The sequence below is a fragment of the Desmodus rotundus genome, chromosome 7, assembly GCF_022682495.2.
Source record: "Desmodus rotundus isolate HL8 chromosome 7, HLdesRot8A.1, whole genome shotgun sequence".
Lineage (NCBI taxonomy): Eukaryota > Metazoa > Chordata > Mammalia > Chiroptera > Phyllostomidae > Desmodus > Desmodus rotundus.
This window is the reverse complement of record NC_071393.1, coordinates 106,251,294-106,272,038: the sequence shown is the minus strand read 5'-3', so window position 1 is coordinate 106,272,038 and position 20,745 is coordinate 106,251,294. Positions and strand designations below refer to the sequence as shown.

The following is a 20,745-nucleotide window of genomic DNA, read 5'->3' as shown; positions in this document are numbered from 1 at the left end:
AATAATGCCAACAACAAAGGCGATACATTAATGCATCAAGTTAGTTGACATTTCACATGCATGTCACGGTCAAGGGAACTGTGTTTGGCAATGCCTATTTCCAAAGAAAAGACATGACTAAACGTATAAAATACAAACCAGTACAAAGAAATCTCAAAAGCACATATTAAATAAATATATTTTATAAATCAAGATTTTAGAAAAATACACTAATCTTTTTTTTTTTCCTAAGAGAGGGGAGAAAAGAATTATCTAACAGAATCCTATTTTCCCACTGGAATATAAACATACATTCTCTTCAAGCTAATAGAATTAGAGTAAAAAGTTTTATACTTCCTAGAAAACTTGTTTGATCTGTGGATTTAATCCTATATGATAAAAATGTTCCAAGTATAAAATATAGGGTATAAATCCTAAACTGTATTTCAAATGCTCTGGCATGCAGACATTATTTTTCCATATTTTAATGAAAACCAGATTTATTTATAAGTTGCTTTAATTTCATTCTCGAATGGAATGGAACAAGGGTATCATGTGTTCTGAATTAGGATCTTACATCCCATATCAATTTTGTAACTCAAACGCAAGACAACTTAATTGTGTCAATCATATTCCCCTGACAAGATCATTAAATGTTAACAGAGAGCTTCCAAACCTTAACAGCTATAGATTTTTGAAATATAAATTATTCTATGAAAAAATATAGGTGTCTCATAAAAGTTTGATATTAAGTATTATAGCTTCTGACGTGTAATAGTAATTTTCGAAATTAGAATATCACGAACCTAGAGTTTCTCTTTAATAACATCTTTGCGAAGGTTCATGTTTCACAAAGGCACATCAAATCTCACAGACAGGCCAGAAAATAAGCACACCTAAAGGTGTGAACTGCAAGTCATGGCAAATCCAACTCTGAAATAAAAGCTGACAATACCATGTTGATCTCATAGAAGAAAGTGCTGTGGAACTCTACTCAGAAACAAACTGCCCTAGAGAGTTAAGTGAATTACCATAACATTCTTAGTTATTTTACAGCATTGTGTTAAAGACTAATTATTTATCTGCATTCTAACCGGTATAATTAGTCACATATTAATTTTTTCAAAACTCTGCAATGCAAAATAAGCAAATATATATCAGATTTTAAACACGAGGCTGTTAAAAATGGGCAATTTTAAAACATCATAACAGAGATGATGCAAACTTGCCGCAGTATTTTGAAGTATATAATTTTAAAAATCCATGTGTGACATGTAAAAACAATAATTTTCCACTAATATAGTGAGATGGCAGTTAATTTTTATTTTTATAAATAAGGCAGAAAAAAATGTAAATGGCAATTGATTTAAAATGAAGTTATGGAAAAGGTATCACTTTTAGAGAATGAAGACCTAAGTTTTTTTTTTAATTGTACTTTTTCCATTACCATTAATCCCCCTTATACCTTCTTCCCCCTCCAGGCATCCCCTGCCCCCCTGCAGCTGCCACACTGTTGTCCATGAGTCCTTTTTCTTTTCTGCTGGATCCCTGCACCCCCTCAGCTCCCCAGAGCTGTCAGCCTGCTCTCCATCTATGAGTCTGTCTCTATTTGCGTATTAGTTCAGTTTGTTCATTGGATTCCACATGTGAGTGAAACCATATGCTATTTGACTCTCTCTGACTGGCTTATTTCACTTAGCATCATGTTCTCCAGGTCCATCTGTGGTGTTGCAAAGTGTAAAATCCTCTTCCTTTTCACAGTCAAGTACAATTCCATAGAATAAATGTGCCGTAGTTGTTTTATCCATTCATCTGCTGACGGACACTTGGGCTGCTCCCAATTCTTGGCAATTGTAAGTAATGCTGCAATGAACATAGGGGTACTTCTATTCTTTTGAATTAGTGTTTCAGGCCCCCCTTTCCATAAAAACATGTAACAATAAAAAACTGTAAATAGAAGTGATCAAATTCAGGATCAACTATTAGGATTAACATAGTTTACACAAAGCACTCAAATTTGACTCTGACCTTCCTAGCAAGCAGGGCAAATAAGAAATAATCATCTTTAATATAGTTATTAGATTTTCTTTTCATTTTTATTGAGGTGTAATTGACATACAACATTATGGAATTTCTTAATTCTGTGCATTTACACTATGCTATCAGCTGACAAAGCATGTGCACATATAGTATTTTATTCAACCATCACAACTCTATTAAGAAGGCAATACTGGTAACATTACAGGAGGTGAAGAAACTTAAGGCTCAAAATTAAGTTCTGTGGTGAAAAGAAGTTCAATTAATTTCTTGAGGTTACCGAATATGAAGTGGATAGGACACACACCTCCTCACCCTCACGTCAACATTCTTTATTTTACCTCATACTGCCATGAGTTCTTAGCCCTGAATTACAGAAGAAACTTGTCACACAGATCTTTTTGAGTAATACAAGTTGTCTGCAGTATTTTTTACTTCAAGGGCAAAAGCGGTTTTCACACAGCTACTTCTTTTTAAAATTTTATTATTGATTTGAGAAAGAGATCAATTTGTTGTTCCATTTATTTACACATGCATTGGTTGATTCTCAGGCCTGCCCTGACTGGGGATTGAACCCGCAACCTTGGTATATTGGGACAATGCTCTAACCAACTGAGCGACCCAGCCAGGGCCAAACATAGCTATTTCTTATAGGAGTTGCTTATCAAACTAAGAGCATAAAAAATTAAAAGTAACTAGATAAAGCGGTAGATAAAACAAGGCACTTGTGAGCATCAACTGTGATAACGAATGCGGAAACCTAGTGAACTATAAAGCATGATGTAAAGGCACAGTATCTCCTAATACTGAAAAATCATTAATAACTTCTACCTACCTTTTTTTAACCACATTTTCTTGATGGTTCTTAGTTAGACCTAAAGTATACTATACTTTTTATTAACCAATGTCACCACAATAAGTTTAATAAAAAATAAAGTATACTATACTTTCCTTATAAATATGTATTTGAAGTTATCTAAGTAGAATTCTTTCACGAGAGACAAGTTGTAAAAGTTAAAAACAAAATTTTGAAAACTTGCTCTTTAATCCTGAACAAGTTCAAATATTGGAGCAAAACAACCACATAGTTAAATCTAAAAGAATGACAGCTTTTTTGGTCGTTGTAGTAATTTAGAAATTATGTGATGACAAGAGAACTTATTCTGTCTGTTCAAGTGTATTTTTCTCAAAATTTCTTGTTTTATGGAGTGAAAGGAAAAGTATAATTAATTTGTTTTTCCCCATAAAAAGGGATGAGTCAATGCTCTTTAGAACACAGTGTTTTTAAAATGAGGAGAAAGGGGGTATAATGTGATTTAGTATTGTTTATAATATTGTTCAAAAACAGAAATTGAAACAATTAAGTCCCTGAAAATATTTTTTCAAACCATGCTTTATCATCGGAATCCCACCCAAGTATGATTGATAACATGTAACTTGATTGGTAAGATTTATCTTTGTCACTGTGGCTGAAAGTGACAGCAGTATCACCCAGCCCGTCCTTTGCTGACCTTCACTGTCAGTACTTTAGTACCCTCCCCACCCCAACCCCACATGTCCCCAGAGATTTCTCTTGCTCTTCTCCAAGGACTGGCTCATCCCTGCCCTGCCCTGTCACACCGCTGCACGGTGCAAGGGTGAAACCTGGTGTTTTACCAGGTTTGGAGCACAGTGCATCATGGGCCAGCAGTAAACACCTGCTGAATGTCTTTTCTCACTACTTCTCTGCCGCTGCCTAATACGTAAGCGTCTTGAGGGCAGGGGCTCTGCTTGTTTTACTTCCCACTAGATTGATAAATATTTATTGAGTTAATAAATAAATGGATACAATGTGAAGTATTTTTTCTTACCCACTATAGTCTCCAGACAAAAATTCTGAAATAGCAGTAGGAAGCTCTGTTTTAATAATTAAAAGATAAGATGACATGGCTGCAAAAAGAATAAAAAGAATTCCTGTTATAATTCTATAATTTTTAACCATTTAAAGAATAATTTATCCAGAAATACAGATATCCATTAGGGCTACAACAACATGTGGAAAATTAACTTATACTTCACTGCCCTCAACCATACACACACACACACACACACACACACACACACACACACACACGGAACGGGTATAAATACTCTGCAGAGAAGAATAATGGTAAGTTCATTAAGCATCCTTTGTTTGCATTTCAAGTCCAAGGCAAAGCATTTTGGTAACAGAAAGGGTCTTGATAAATGAAATTCTGGTTGAAGTTTTGCAACACCTCTTATGTGTTATGTCATCTCTGTCCAAGGCATTAGAGGTTAGTTTAGCAACAACTGATGTAGAAACAGAAGTATAGTAAGTATAGCCAATAACTTCAATAATTTGTTCTTTCTTACTAGAGGAGACCTCCCCAAGGAGTCTCGCTTCTTCTCCTGCCCTTTCTCAGCTTTCCCCAACACACACACACATACACACACACCACACACACTACAGACATGTTATGATAAAACAGAAACAAAACACACAATGAGTTATACTTTAAATTGTTTTCTGAAACAAAAAATTCGATGGAAACCATTAAACATATTAAAAAGACAAAACTTAAAACTTTTATTCTATTTTATTAACAGAGCTCATCTGCACTATGCAATCAAAACCTGAAGCTAGCATGATTTCTCACATTTTATCTGGCAGGATTGAAGAAAAATAACTAGCTTTTACAGTATTTTAATAATGATCTTATTTCAGATGTAACTATAAAAAAGCAAATCTAAAAACTAAATCCCATAAACCTTCCATGATATATTAGGAAATGTTTTACTATGACTACAGAATACAGAATTCATTTATATGTAAACACTTGAGTTCGAGCTTAAATGCTTGTGTATATGGAAACCCAGATGATTTGGAGTCAGAGCTTCAGTTTAACAGAGTAATAATCTCTCTTCCCCCAGAGATTAAGTATATACTGAAAAAGAGCCAACAAGCATATGTCCATGAAGAATCAAGAGTGTACTCTGTGTGCATGTTAATTTTATTACTTTTATATATTTCAGGAAACACTTCGCTTTCTCCTTGGCTCTACGAAAACTAAGAACACCAATGAATGCCAAGTCTGAATGGCAGAAATCTAGGGGAACATTGATCAAAAGGTTCAAGTAGTTTAAGACGAAGAATGTGTATTTCTCAATCAACATATTCAAAAGTGGTTAACTTCTGCCCAAATATTACAGTGCTGTGGGAACACTTGACCCCGGAGTAAAAAAGGATATATCCTAGTTTGCATATGAATTTATATGAAGATAAATAATACTCACACACATAAACATACACTCTCAACATTTTTCAGTAAAATAACATGTACCTACGGCAAAGTAAAATTTAGACAGTTAAGTAAATAATCACTTCTTTGTAACGAGAATGGACATCATACACATTTTCCAGTTAAGACTGTTTCTTGTCCCGGGCAGTACAGCTGTGGAAGTTCAGCTTTTCCGTCGGCAGAAGGAGAGTGCATTTCTCCAAACTCTCTTTTCCTTATGGGGCATTACCATTGACTGTATGGGAAAAGGTTTTCTATATTGTTCATACTCTCATTAGGAAAAATGCTATCGATTGGGCACCGAAGGAAGGTTTAATTTCTTCCACTCAAGGACCTGAAGTCTGTTTATAATGCTGTATCTATTCCCATACACATGTGGTGTGATGCTGAAAATCATGACCTGAGTCTTCTGAAACTGGCCTAGAGCTACTTAAATATATCCTGCCAGGAAAAAAAAAATAAAAGGACAAAAATACCTTGAACACAAGGAACGCAGACTCCCTACACCACGTAACTTATTATCAGCCCATCAGTCTCTCTTGCCTGGATGAATCCAACACTCTGTGCATTTCTAAAGTTTCAGACACTCATCTCTCTCAGTAATTTTCTATTGTTTCTTCTAGATCTTCAGCTGTAAAAAGCTTCAATGAATGTGAGATCATATTTCTTTCTAATATACAATCTGTCATTCTTCCCAGAATTTCTATCAGCCCCTGGCTAACCATTTGATCACTTTATCCTCGGCTGTATCCCCGACTCTTTGGTTTTCAAGTGGGTGTCCTGTTTCATTAGATTTCAGCCTGAAGAATCATGTATATTTCAAGAAATGTGAACTCACCAAACAAATGTTTCTCTCTCAACAAAGATCTCAACATACAAGATATAAGCATAATAAAACAGGCAAAATACCGCTTCTTTCTTAGAGAACACTGGTGCTTGTTTTAAGAGCTACAGACCCACAAAACTCATGACGGGGAAAAAGCCCACTGACTAAGCAAGTAAAACAAAGAAAGACACGATCCTTTTCACTGTCCAATTTATTTTTTCTGAGCCACAAGGAAGCCTTCATGCAAGGACTAGCACCTCAATCTATTATATATAATACAGAAGAGAAACAAAAATATACATTAAGTTAGGAAATATATCTTAGTTAGATTCACATGAAAACAGCAAACATCTCAATAAAATAAACTGGAAAAGTTTTAAAGATGTAATAGAAATAAGAAAGTTCATAATTCTATTGTTTTTAACCAAAGGGTCACTAGATCAAATAGCTCTGCCTGTTACACCTTTTGACTCATGTCTCCTATTAATGGCATAAGGAAGTGTTTAAAGGCATCTTTGAGACAGGTCGCAGCAAGAATTTGGAAATGATTTTTGCTGACATCAACACGTAGCATAGACTCCTGATCCGAGAGACACCATGTTGAACCCTTCAGTACTAGCTGTAACAGGCTCATCCATAAGAGCCACGGTTGTAGTTAAGTGGTTCTGGCCTACACACCACCAAAGCCAGAATTTGTGCCAGAAGACATACCTCGATGACAGGTATTCAACCATCACGAACCATTTCGTTTCACCACATTAACTAAATAGGTACTCTTTTCTCCATTTTAAACATAACTAATAGAACTCATTTAATGGAAACTGTCCTGAAAAGAACATTTAAAGATTCTGTCAACCTAATCAAAACACAAAAGTTAAAAGTATTCCTTAAAAACCATGTGGGAAAATATTAAGAAATGACTAAAATAGGGTGAAATTTGATTAGGCAATAGTGAGTGGTAAGGCAAACGGCTGTCTAATCACAAAGAAACACATGAGCGGGCAGCACAGAAAGGGAGGAGATGTCAGAAACAGGGGAAGGAGGAAAAGGGCTTTGCAGGGGAAGAATGAGAACAGCAAACATTTCTGGTTTCGGAGTGCCCGGTACATGCCTGGCAGCGTTCTAATGATTTACAAGTCATTTCCTCATTCAACCTTCACCACAAACCCGTGAGGTAGACGTCATTTATTTCACAGATGAAGAAATGGGGACACAAAGGGGTAACTTGCCCCAGCTAGCGACGGTGGAGTGAGCCAGTCTGGCTTGAGAAATCTGCACCATTACCTGTTATGCTGTGGGGAAGTGCAGGAGGAAATCCACCACAGCGAAGAAAACGAAAAACGGTCTATCAGAAGTACCACTCCCCAAGATTATCGCTTTTTTCTTTTTTCATCGGCACTTAAACAGTAAATTTCTTCTGAATGCTGAATTTAACATTTAGGTTCAGATAAAGAATTATACAACATAGAAGCTTTAAAACCATTGACCGTGTTCATTTCACGTTGCAATGTATTTTCAGCATAAAGCATTTCACTTTGGGGAGCTGGTTTGGTGAAATGGCTACTCCAAGACTCCTCACACCAACTGAGCAGTTTCACGACAGCACACTTCCCGCAGGGGCCCCTTGGCTTGGACTCCACCGCTCTGAGTCTCCCGCACCAGACAGGCTGCCGTAGCTCAGGAAAGAGAGTTTCCCACTCTCAGTAGGGGAGATCCTAACACTACACTGAAATTGGAACAAACTTAGAACAAAAACCAAGCCCTCCTCCCACAAAGCCTGTATCTCATGCACTATTTTTCAAATAAAGAAATAAATATTACACACACACGCACACACACACACAAAGCCTCAATTGGAGTTTGGGCCTAAGAAATCATTAGTTTACAAAAATAATTATCCTTTTTGTTAAACACTTAAAATACACATATGAAGATAAGATTACATACAGCTATTTTTAAAACAGAATTAGGTTTTCAGCACTTGGATGAAGTTCAGCAACTTCTTAAAGGATTAGTCCGCCAGCCCTAAACAGATGTACGATACTACGTGAGGAATTAACTGCCTTTCCATCTAAGAGAGGCTCAGTTTTACTTCCAACATGTTTTTAGTGATGGGCAGCAACTGGTTTATTCTATTCAACATGTCTTATTAACCTGGTGTTCCTACTAAATGTTCAAAATTCCACTGACGGGCTACCCCCACTCAAAACAGTACACGGACACAATCTCTTTAAGTATATTTTGTTGATTATGCTATTACAGTTCTCCCATTTTTTCCTCCCCTTTACCCCCCTCAATCTTTTTTTTTTTTAAACAGGACTTTTTTAAACCCTAAAAACAATGTCATTTCCCTAATTTGTGCACAAATGAAAATCAAAATATATGGAGGGACTTCCTCTCCATAGCCCTACAAATATATGTATATATTTTTTGTTTTATCTTGATCAAGATCTTAAATTTGAATAAAAAGTGACCAGAATATTTACTATTCTGAAACTCCTATAAAATTACTAAGAAATGCATTATTTTCTAATCCTTTTTAAAGTGACATGTTATCAGTAAATTTTGCCACAGGAGGTACTTGTGAGAAAGACGACTTCCACATTTCCTTTCTCTCCCTAAGGCAGCGCGTCCTAGAATTTCTGGACAACACTGTTCCAGCCCCACAAAGCTGCAGTTTGGCTACAGATGATCTCACCAGCAGATGGCATTGTAACAGCGCACCCAACCCTGGTTTCCCAGGAGACCACACCAACTCGTACAGCTAAAAGACTTCACTATTCTCCCAAAAGAAAAAAAAGAAAAACACCAAGTAGTTTCAAAATTATCGAACATTAAATCATAAATTCAAAATAGTTCTTGACTAAAAATGATCTTATTTATACTTATCTGTTTAAGAATGAGATTCTGTAAATATTCTGTTTGAGTACATAAAAGGGCTGCTGAGTTTCTCTTAAAACTTTTATTCCCAAATTGAGATATACATTGAGGCTTCCAGACTAGAAAAACTGGGTCAGTCTAGCTATTTCAGGAGGTTTCAGGAATACTGCTACTGTTCGGGGTTTTCCTTTCACAATATGTAGCAGTAATTCAACCTCTCATTTCCTTTACAGATTTGGGGCTTTAGAGAACTAAAGAAAGAATATGCTACCCATAGCAGTCCTTCATGTTTTTAAGAGCAAAATAAGAATTTAACATACTCCTAGAAGCCACTTACCTTTCCACATTTTGAGTTGGGAACGATATGGACCAGAAATAACATCAATTAAGTCCACTTTTATCACGTACATGTGACAGTTGATGGTTTATTGGACTTTCTCTAGCTTGACTGCAGGTGATTTGGGGTTTACTGTTTGATTTCCAGGGATATTTTAGCCTACTGGGTGGTCTATCTCAGGAGTTCAAATGAATCGAAACCACGTAACTACTTACTTTGGTTTTTAAGAAAAGAATTTCACAATGCAGCACAGACAAAGTATGTGAAAACTACCTATACTTATTTGCTGTTATAGCCCTTAATCCTTTTACTAGCGGTACCTTAAATTCAAACTCTAAGAGTTCTCGTGCCTGTAACAGCATTAAATATTAAAACTTCCGGATGCCTCTTTGCTGACCTTGTGTCCCAGTAGCAGTGACCCTGAGCGAATGCCACTCTGCTCCCGAGGAAACGGGCAGCGGGGGGCGATCTCTGGCTCTGGCCCATTTCAGGCCCCTGGTTCATCAGTGTCGGGAAGAGATCGGAAACTGCTTTTCAGTAGTATTGAGTATTGTTTTACTACATGGCTCTCCATTCTCCAAAGGCAAAGGTTCCCACAGCCTTAGAATAAAAGCACTACATTTAGCGAGTCACACTTTTTTCCTATCATAAATTTTAGAGATTATTCAAAGACAGATTTTTTCCAATCAATTTGTTCGAGCACATTAGTGCCCAGTAACAAATACTTGGTGCCTGATTGATCTTGGGGGAACAAGATTTTCTGTGAAGTTCTGACAGGAGATTCTTCCTTAAAGAAACTATAGGTTCACCTGTACTCATATATTCTGTGGTCATTGCTCCCCAGTTAACGCTCTTTTCCTCCTAAATGGGTACCACGCCAAGTTGCTGACTTTTCCTTCCTTCCCTCCATTTCTTATTCCTTCCTTAAAAATTTTTTTTTTTAAACCTAACACAAGGATGTATGTATTGATTGAGAGAGGGAGGAGGAGAGAGAGAGAGAGAAAAACATTGATATGACAGAGAAACACCGACTGGTTGCCTCCCATACACACCTGACCAAGGATCAAACCCACAACCCAGGCACGATCCCTGACCGGAAATTGAATCTACGACCCTTTGGTGTTCGGGGACAACGCCACAACCATCTGAGCCACCCGGCCTGGGCTCTTAATTACTTCCTTACTTCCTACAATAAACATTACTTACTAAATGCCTACTATGTGCTAGATACTGAGGACCTAAGTGAATGAGCAAGTTGCTTAGATTTATGGAGTATGGAGATACAGGGAGTAAACGGGGTCTTCACTGACAGATCCATGTAACGATTATTGATCAAGAGCAGTTCAGCTATTTTGCTGGTAAAGATCTCTCTGTTTTTTTCTCGTAGATTCATCAGGGGAATAGAAGCCCAAGAAAACTGAGAAATCTTTAAATGGTACAAAAAATAAAAAAGTCAGGAAGGATTAATCTAAGATGTAATTACCCAACCTGAAACCAGTTGATTTCAAAATACCTTATTTTCTATTTTACATAAGATCTAATTTTCACCAATACTTTCAACCCTGTAATTTTTATGTAATTCTAACTACAAATCATTCTATGGACTTTTCAGTTCCTTTCTATTGTTTTTACATAATAGTATATAAAATTGTCTCTTTGAGGCAAAATCTTAGGCTTTTAAACAGAACTTTTCTAACTCTGTCATTCACTCAACAAATACTATTTATTGAATTCCTCTGCCAGAAACTGGGTCAAGTCATGAGAACAAATAGTTCCTGTCCCCAAGGAATTTTTTAAATCCTTGACATTTAATCTTTTCACAGCTTTTCAAATATTTAGTATATTATAGCAGAAAGAATAAAGGCTTTAGAAGTAGACAGAGTGAGGTTTGAGTCCTGGCTTGATTAAGGGGTAAGGTAAGCAAGTTACTTATTTCCTCTGAGCACTGAGCTCTTCCTCTGTAAAATGAGGATAATATCATCTACCTTGAAGAGTTGTTGTAAGTATAATTAAAGTGACTGGTGGAATGCTTGACCTAGATAGAATACATTATATCATTTTTCAGTTCTAAACAATCAAGGGCCGACTGTAATTTTAGGACTGTATAAATGTAACTACTCCTTAACTAGGGGCAAGGAGCTCTATATTCGGCTGTTTAAAGGCAATCACAAGGCTGATGTGGCCCCTGGTGAAAATGAGTTTGACACCCCTATTTTAGAGCAATAGTTGCTAATTTATTAAAGATACCTACAGCCCTGGCTGGTGTGGCTCAGTCAATTGAGCACCAGATTGGGAGCCAAAGGGTCACCAGTTCAATTCCCAGTCAGGGCACATGCCTGGGTTGCAGTCCAGGTCCCCAGTTGGGGGCGTGTGAGAGGCACACACACATTGATGTTTCTCTCCCTCTCTTTCTCAAAATAAATTTTAAAAACTCTTTTTAAAAAGATACTACAAAAATATGTTCCTATAATAGAAATATTTTAATGCTCTGAAAGAATTAATATGCCTCCCAAAGTACTAAGTTAGAATTTGAATTTTGGGATAAGAAGGAACCTTATCGTCCCTGCCTCCCATCCTACCTCAACAATTTAACAAAGAGGAGACTGAGGCCGAGAAAGTAAGGGAGGGATTTCCCCAAGACACATGGCAGCCCAACGGCAGAGCCTGGAGCAGAGAGAATTCAAAGGTATGTGACTTCCAACGCAGTGTTCTCTTCACAAGAGTAAGTTTCCAGTTCTATGGACACAAGGGAATGACTTATGTGTACCTGGCCAGGACAAAAAGCTCTGAAATCTGTTTCAGTTATTACTTAGTGGGCTGCCAATAAATAAACTTTTAACCAATGTAAAGAAAATTATGGGGACATTCTTCTAAAAACTAAATAAGCATTACCTGCTTTTCTAAGTTTGAGGGGCATTAAAAATTGCTGTGACTGCTTCCAAGTCACTTTTTTAAAAAAAGGTTCTACAACCGAGCAAGCAAATCAACAAAGTTAGAGTTGGGAGAACCGATGATTTATCTGCCACCTAAGGCAGGAATCCTTTCTAGAACATTCTGACATTTGACCAACCAGCTCTGTTTAATGTTTTCAGGGATAAGGAAGCAGGTCAGCACCACTATTATACAGCTCAGTCACAAAGGTATTCTAAATGAACCCAAGCTGGCCTCGCTGCGGGCCCAGGCCCGCCCAGTGTGGAACCAGCTCCGCTCTCTGGAACAATATTGAATTAGAATTGTGTGTGTGTGTGTGTATGTGTGTGTGTGTATTTTGTATTTCATGTTCAGCTTTTCATATATTTAAAACTAGCAATTAGTCTAGCAGTCCCCTTTTCTCTTCTTGATAGATGATAGAACTAGAACACTTAAAAGTACTTGGAAATAGCTCATACAAATCATATTCAGCTCCATTCAGTTCAACAAAGGTTTATCAAGTCTCGGGTACGGTGCCAGGTTCTGGGAGTACAAAGAGAAAAGCTCCCTGGAGGAGCTTACAGCACCATGGGGGAGCAACGCATGTGCAGAGATAACTTTCATCTAGTAGCAGCAAATGCTAAAATAGAGTCAAGTTCAATAACAGTTATACACAAGGTGAGAGAACAAGGAAGGGATCAGAGTGAAGAACCCAGGAATACAGCAGCGAGCACTGAACCTGGGACACAAATTTAGGTCCAAAGTCCTGAATTGTAAATTCTACATAAAATGCTAAACAACAGCTCAACCTAACCTAAGCAAAATGTGATGGTGCTTAGTAGTCACATGGAAAAGATAGTAAGGGATTGAAAATAGCAAAATATGCATTCATATTAGAGACAAGTGCACAGCTAAGCAGTACATATTTGCTAAAATAACATAAATTATTCCAAAGGAGGTCTTAATATCAATGGCATTAGGTAGATTCCTAAAGGAAGAGACTAGTTTTACTGAATTCTATTCGAAGACTGAAGTACTATTTGTTAGACGGAAATTATTTTTATGGCATTCAAGAAAGCATTCCTCTCATTCAATAACATGTGTTTCCGTGAAAATTGAAAGAATTAAAACGTAAATGTTCAGGATTTCCAAAACAATGGCAACTACAGTTTATGGCTGGAATGTCAACTTTTTCCTTGACCAAGAAACCCATTAAAGATAGAATTCAGTTGAATACTACTCAGAGTAAATTAGTTCAGATGTGCGTATCGGAGCTGAACTTTATCAAAGCAGTCACCTGTAAGTCGCTCTGAACTGTTACATGGAAGAAGTGAGGGTAAGTTCCCTCCGGCCACGCAATCTTGCGTAAGACCCAAAGTGCACATCAACCCTCTCTGTGTGTATTCCTTTAAACCAGCGATTTTCAACCGTTCTCATCTCATGGCACCTACAAACCGATGACTAAAATTCGGCAGCACACCAAAAAATACATTTTTTGCTAAGCTGAGAAAAATAGGTATAGTTTTGACTAATTCCCACTGGACAGCTATTGTTGTGTTGACTGTTGTCATTTTAGTTGGCAGTCTAAGGGAAGAGAGGTCAGTGCCCTGAGGAAATAGGCAGGTATTGCATGTTTCTTTTTAATTTCTTTTTTCCATTACCATTTATCTCCCCATACCTTCTTCCACCTCCACCCCCACCCCCTTGCCCACTCAGTCGGGGCACTGTTGTTCATTTCCATGAGTTCTTCCTCTTTTCTTTTTAGCTCATCCCTCCACCTCCCTCCACCCCCATCCAGGCCTGTCATCTGCTCTCTATCTATGAGTCGGCCTCTATTTTGCTTCCTAGTTCAGTTTGTTCACTGGATTCCACATATGAGTGAAATCATATGGTACTTGTCCTTCTCTGGTTTATTTCACTTATAATTAACACTAATTTTTGTTTCATTATGGTTCTTGATACTGAGCTCATTCTTTCAATGGGAACAAGATAACAGATAAATGTGAGAATGTTTGCATGTGGTTTATTTTTTAAACCACTTGGTCATTTTAAATTTCTTGTGCTACACGAGGACATTGCTTGTCTGCACCTGATTGTTCACAGCTCACGGAACACCGTTCCCACCAACGCAGCATCCACCAATGGGGTGATCAGAATACAAGTAGAGGGGAGATAAGTTTTAGGATCACCTGGAGTGTTTTTCTAAACAGTACCTCACCACTTCCACAACTACAAAGGCAAATGCTTTAGAGGTGTGTTCAGACCTAATGGCAAGATTGAAAGCAAGGGTTTACCTGGAACTGATTTAGAAGCTATTGTTCAGATGGGCTGCTACAAAAATCTACAAAAAAAAGAGTAAGGAGGACAACACACAGGGCTTCTGAAGACGCCTGCGTCTGCAGAGGTGCAGGTTCCCAGCCAGCCCTGCGGTAGGGCAAAAAACCAGAAGAGGAAGCCATTTCCAGCACACCTATGCATAAGCAGTGCGCTTTCATTGCTTACCTCCAACGCTCTGAACTATTATGGTGCCTGCCACCACCACCTATAAAAGAACAAATGTATTTAGATGAAAAGGGAATTAATATAAAAGGGTCAGTATTTTACTAAAATCCAATAACTATTACTAAAAAGCAGATGTAGAAATTGAGAGAAGAGAAATTGGGAAGAATAAATTTTGCCAGCCATTTATAATATATAAAATTTATAATCATCACATAAAAAGCTTTTTTTAATAGTTCCATGGTTACTATAAAAAATACTTTTGAAAGTTTTCTTGGCAGTCATTTTTAAACAGTTAGAAAGTGTTAAAAAGCTAGTAATCAGTGGTTATCAAAGTACCAAAAAATTGAAATCGAATCTATCTGGTCTCACTCTCCCATTTTTTACTGGTTTGCCACATGGCTTCAGTGGGTAGACTAAGACAGCCTGAGGCATGCTGGGCCGTGCTGTGCTAGTAACAGGAGTGATAGCCCTGAGTGTGTCAGCATGGCGTACACCAAGGCTTTCAACATCCCTGTCCCGGGGAATCAAAATCTACAGCCCATATATTAGAGCCCATATATTCTCAACTCTGAAAATTTAGTGAGGTTCCCAACTCAGTAACACTCAGACGAAGTGGGCTGAGTGTAAGACAGCAGGAGGTTGTAAAGGCAGCAGTACAGAACTGGCGGACCCCTCCCCTCTCAAAATGGGGCAGCTGCAACTCAGCTCGGGTCAGTTGCTTGCATATGAGAGTGTGGATTGAATGCACGTAGAACCTCTGATTTTTGAAAGTAAGTCAGAAATTGAATTCTTTCAAAATTTCAAAACTCTTAGTTGGCAAAAAGATACAGTATCTTTTAGATTAAAATTGAAAATAAAAAGGATTTGAACCAAACAAAATATCCTTGAGGACTAAGTTCAGCCTGCAGGCTGCTAGCTTGTGATCTTTGGTGAGATTCCTGGGAAACTGAAGAGAGCACTCTACCCATCCTTGGTAATCAGATGTACTCAGAGGAAATGAACACCCTGCTTCCATTGGGGCCAACTCAAATGTCGGTGGGCCTGGAGCCCCAGTGTACACCTGGAGCTGACTAGCTGTCTACGATCATGCAGTCCCGGGTGGACTGGAATCAGATCACCCTTCAGACCCACCTGCACTACGGTCCTGTCAGTGGGGCCGTGAAGTCTGCAGAAGCCTAGTGACAGGAAATTTTGGAGAGATGTCTTGAAAATGTGGTAATTGCCACTATAACATTTTCCAGAGGGGGGGAAAAAAAAACTTTGCAAGTCAACCCATTTGAAAATTAGTTCCCAGACCTGCCTGGTATGGCTTAGTGGATTGAGTACCAGCCCACAAACCAAAGGGTCATGGGGTCCCATTCCTCGTCAGGGCACATGCCTGGGTTGTGCACCTGGTCCCCAGTATGGAGTTTGTAGGAGACAACCAATTGATGTTTCTCTCCCTCTTTCTCCCTCCTTTCTCCTCCTTCCCCTCTCTCTAAAAAAAAAATAAATAAAATCTTTAAAAGTAATATAATAAAAATTAGTTCCGAAATTGAGTTGCCTGTGAAAAGACAATTTTGAACTTTTGTATACAATCATTCATACGCAATTGATGCCTCTTGTCAGTTACACATGAAAATTGGATTTCTTTTCCACTAATATATTCCAAAAAGCAATAATATCAACTTACTGATGATTATTTTTCCATTTTTTGGGCTGAAATTAAGCATTTAAGATCTAGACAGGCTATCTGTCTTCAGTGTCTTCCACAGTGCATGAATATGGTACTTGCTCGTAAATATTTGTTTGGTGAGTAAACAAATCAATTTATGGACAATTTTTTAAAATCTCCCTTAATAAGTTCAAAAAACATTTCAAAAATATTTCTTTAATTCTCAGGACAATGTTATCCTATCAAATATCATATCTGGAAAGAAAGAAATAGGAAAGTTTCAACCCAATTGCGGAAAAGAAGAGGAAATAGTTAGATAGCAAACAACTCCTTATTTAGAGCGGTCTCTCACTGTGTACTCGCCTACTAACTACCAGGTACATACATTAAAATGATAATGCAACTGTTCTAGAGTTTTAGGAAAGAGGACTCTCAACAATCCCTGCTCCTCTTTTAGACCCTGCTGCTACACAAGGAATTCAGGAAGTGATAATGTCAAAGACAGTGATGACACTTTAAGAGTCACGTGACAGAGCATATTACATTAATTGGAGACTGTTCTTATGTACGTAACACTTTCTTCTTCCTTGGTTAAACGGAGTGCAGGAAACTGACCAGGACTCTACCAAACACTCTGATCTCTAGGAAAGAGAAATTGTTACCAGAGGTACTAACGAAACACTTTACCCTCAAGTAACTATTCTCCATTTTGCTCAAGTTTCACATTATTAAGAAAAGGTCCAAACCAGGAGACTACGTAGTATAATTAAAATACTCCCTTCTGTACTTTAACAACTAAGTTAATTTGAATGTAAATACGGGGTTTTTCCCTATTATATAGCTATATATTTTCCTTCCAGACTTACTTCTTAGAAATTAGTTTAACCATAAGCAATAGAAGAAAAAAGCAAACAAAATATAACCAGAGACATTGAAGTTAAGAACAATCTAACAATAGCCAGGGCGGGGGTGGGGGGGTGGGGGCGGGGATAGTGGGAAGAGGGTATTACAGGAACTACTATAAAGGACACATGGACAAAACCAAGGGGGAGGGTGGAGAGGGGGGAGGGAGGTGGGTTCACCTGGGGTGGGGTAGAGGGATGGGGAGATAAGGCATACAACTGTAATTGCATAACAATAAAAAAAAAAAAGAAAGAAAAAAAAAAAAAAAGAAATTAGTTTAACCATCTACGAAAACAGTATCCTTTTACATTAAAAACAAAATAAACAAGCAAAAAAAAACCCTGATTTACAAATAAAAAGGCCTGCTGAGAACCAATATGAAAATAGGTTTTAGAAGTATGATAGCTCTTCAGAAATTAAAAATTAAAAAAGTACTATCGCACTAACAATATTTAACTCCTGATAACCTGTGGAAGAAGGCAGTGCTTCCTTTACCTTTTAAATTAGTTTGGTATGCCTATCATAAATGAATACCCAACAAATATTGCTATTACTTCTCTATTCTGAGGAGGAAAGGCAGATTTGGGGTCTAGAGTCCTTTCAGTAACTGTGGACAAACACCCCCCCTCCTTTACCCTGGGCTTTCATTTCCTCACCTATAAATGAGGGGATAGCTAGCTAATCTTTCAGCACTGTTCAGCTCTTAAATGGTATTATCCTCTAATCATCGCTTTTGTAAATAGTTATGCTATAATTTTAATTCGATGCCTCTTTATTCTCCTGTCTTTATGAGGATTTACTCAGAGAATATAATGAAAGTTAATAAGGAAAACTTAAACCAGGCCACTGTTACTATTTTAAAATTCTTCAAATCATTGCTCTCCTTCATTAGGGTGAAAAATACTAAAAGAGTTAAGTGTTGAATTAAATTTATTGATGCACCCTTAGGAAGGGCATATAGAGAGATTTCTTCTCTTCCGCTTCCTGTTCCCATCACTATGCCTTTGGTTCAGTTTCCTTTTATTCCTCTAATTTCTTTCTCTTATATATTTGTCTCTTTTAACTGGAAGCAGAAGGAAAATATGCCCCTCTGGATTTTGGACATAGTGAGGACAAAAAAAATTACCTTCCCAGGTAATCCAAAAGCAAAGAGTCCAAGATCTTCATAAGATGTCACAGCTGTCAAGAGAAATTGTAATATTTTATTTTTACACAAAACCATTTGTTTGACAAGTCTTAAAGGGAAGACAGTTATTCCGCTACTATCTTACAGCTATTGGATGGTCACAGTAAATTCAAAGCAGAAGTAACTACTTTTGGGGAGACTTGTGAAGACTTACGGTCCGTAAGGGTAGGGTCCTCTTAGAACACGTGGAGCGTAGCAAATCCCGAGGCTGCCTAACAACCACCCAGGCCGTGTCAGCCCAACTGGAACAACTGCCCTAGAACAGCGCCACTTCCCACCACACAGTTCTTGCTGACTACACTGTTTAAATGTCCACCTTTGCTGGCAAGTTTCTGAAAACCGCATATGGAAATAAAGCTACATAAAGTAGGAAAGTCGTATCGTACTTTCAGAAACACTTTTCCAGCTGTCTAGGATAATGATAATGTGTTCCTGATAGAAGACACACCTTTATCCCATAACTACTGGGGCCTACATTTTCTTTTTTCATCACACGACTATACGACTACATTTTCATTTCATATGTTCAAGAAGTCTGGTCACAGCAAAGATGAAAATTAAGTGGCTCATAAAAAACTAAATTCTTCCTCAGCCCATACAGCTTCATGTTCTAACTATGGACACCACTGGTAAAAATAAGAAAAGTAAAAACATTTGTATGATCCTATAGTTTGGAAAGTGCTTAACCTTATAGTTCTTAAATGAAAATGAAGCAGACTAGCAGATACTAAGGTTTGGTATAGCAACATGTGCCTCCTATTGAGTCCAAGGTATGGCTCATCATTTCTTTAAGCAAGTTTTAATATATCCTCTCAAAGATATACATGGGTTTTCTTTAAACTGCCAGTATAGTAACAGAAACTCCATACTTTCATAAACAAAGGCTTCCAGGTATGTAAAAATAAGCATTTTAAAACTGTGTATAGTTGGAATGCAGACTGGTGCAGCCACTGTGGAAAGCAGTATGGAGATACCTCAAAAAATTAAACATGGAGCTGCCTTATGACCCAGTGATTCCACTTCTGGGAATATATCTGCAGAAACCTGAAACACTTATTCAAAAGAATATATGTGCCCCTATGTTCACTGCAGCTATTTACAATAGCCAAGATTTGAAATCAGCCCAAGTGTCCATCAGTAGATGAGTACATAAAACACCTGTGCTAATTTACACAATGGACTACTACTCGGCTGCAAAAAAGAAGAAAATCTTACCCCTTCTTGCAACAGCATAGATGGACCTGGAGAACACTATGCTAAGTGAAATAAGCTAGTCAGAGAAAGACAAATACCATATGATTTCACTCATATGTGGAATCTAATGAACAAAATAAACTAACAAACAAAATAGAAACAGATTCATAGGTAGAGAACAGACTGACAGCTACCAGAGGGGAGGGATTGTGGGACTGGGTGATGGGATTAAGGAAAAAAACAACCCTCATAGACACAGACAACTGTATGGTGATTACCAGAGGGGAATGGGATTGGGGGAGGTAGAAGTGGGTAAAGGGGGGTGAATGGTGATGGAAGGAGACATGACTTGGGGTGGTGAACACACAATACAGGTGATGAATTATAGAACTGTACACCTGAAACCTATATAATTTTTTAACCAATGTCACCCCAAGAAATTCAATAAACATGAAAAAAAAAAAGAAATCAGTGAAATGCTGAAAAAAGTTTTAATACTCAAGAACAAAAAATGAACTTTTCTTGCCAAATATACATTTAAAATTTTACCTTTATTATAAGAGTTGATCAAAGAAATTAGAAAATTTTTGGATTATATAGTTATTCACATACTACTAAACACAATGGACAAGAACAATTTAGTTTTGAATTTGGGATATATAATTTGATTTTAAGTAGGAAACTTTATACTTTAACTTAGGAAAGACTTCAATAATAATCTTACAGGGGTAGATTTCAAGTATACAGTTCACTCCTGATCAACACAGGGGTTAGGGGCACTAACCCCCAGGCAGTCAAAAATCTGTGGGTAACTCTTGACTCCCCCCAAACTTAACTGCTAACAGCCTACTGTTGACCAGAAGCCTTACTGATAACACAAAGTCAGTTTTTTGTATATGTATTATATACTGTATTTTTACAACAAAGCTAGAGAAAAAATATTAAGAAAATCATGAGAATACATTGATAGTACTATACTGAATGTATTAACATTGTAAGTTCATATCATGTTTACAAGATGTATAGTCTGTCAGTACC

The 20,745-nt window shown here is 37.5% G+C and overlaps 1 protein-coding gene across 5 annotated transcripts in view; it reads right to left on the bottom strand.

Annotated features, from left to right (window-relative positions):
- The window catches only part of SLC38A6 (solute carrier family 38 member 6), a 61,787-nt gene that overhangs the window by 25,086 nt on the left and 15,956 nt on the right, over nt 1-20,745 (bottom strand). For 3 of the 5 annotated variants that reach the window (XM_045201447.3, XM_024567626.4, XM_045201448.3), the window contains exons 4-6: nt 18,454-18,506; nt 14,771-14,810; nt 3,867-3,945 (exon numbers count right to left, since the gene is read on the bottom strand). In XM_045201447.3, the coding sequence (XP_045057382.1) occupies nt 3,867-3,945; nt 14,771-14,810; nt 18,454-18,506 (172 nt within the window). The remainder of the gene's footprint in view (nt 1-3,866; nt 3,946-14,770; nt 14,811-18,453; nt 18,507-20,745) is intronic. The other 2 variants (XM_045201446.3, XM_045201449.3) reach the window with 2 other exon arrangements.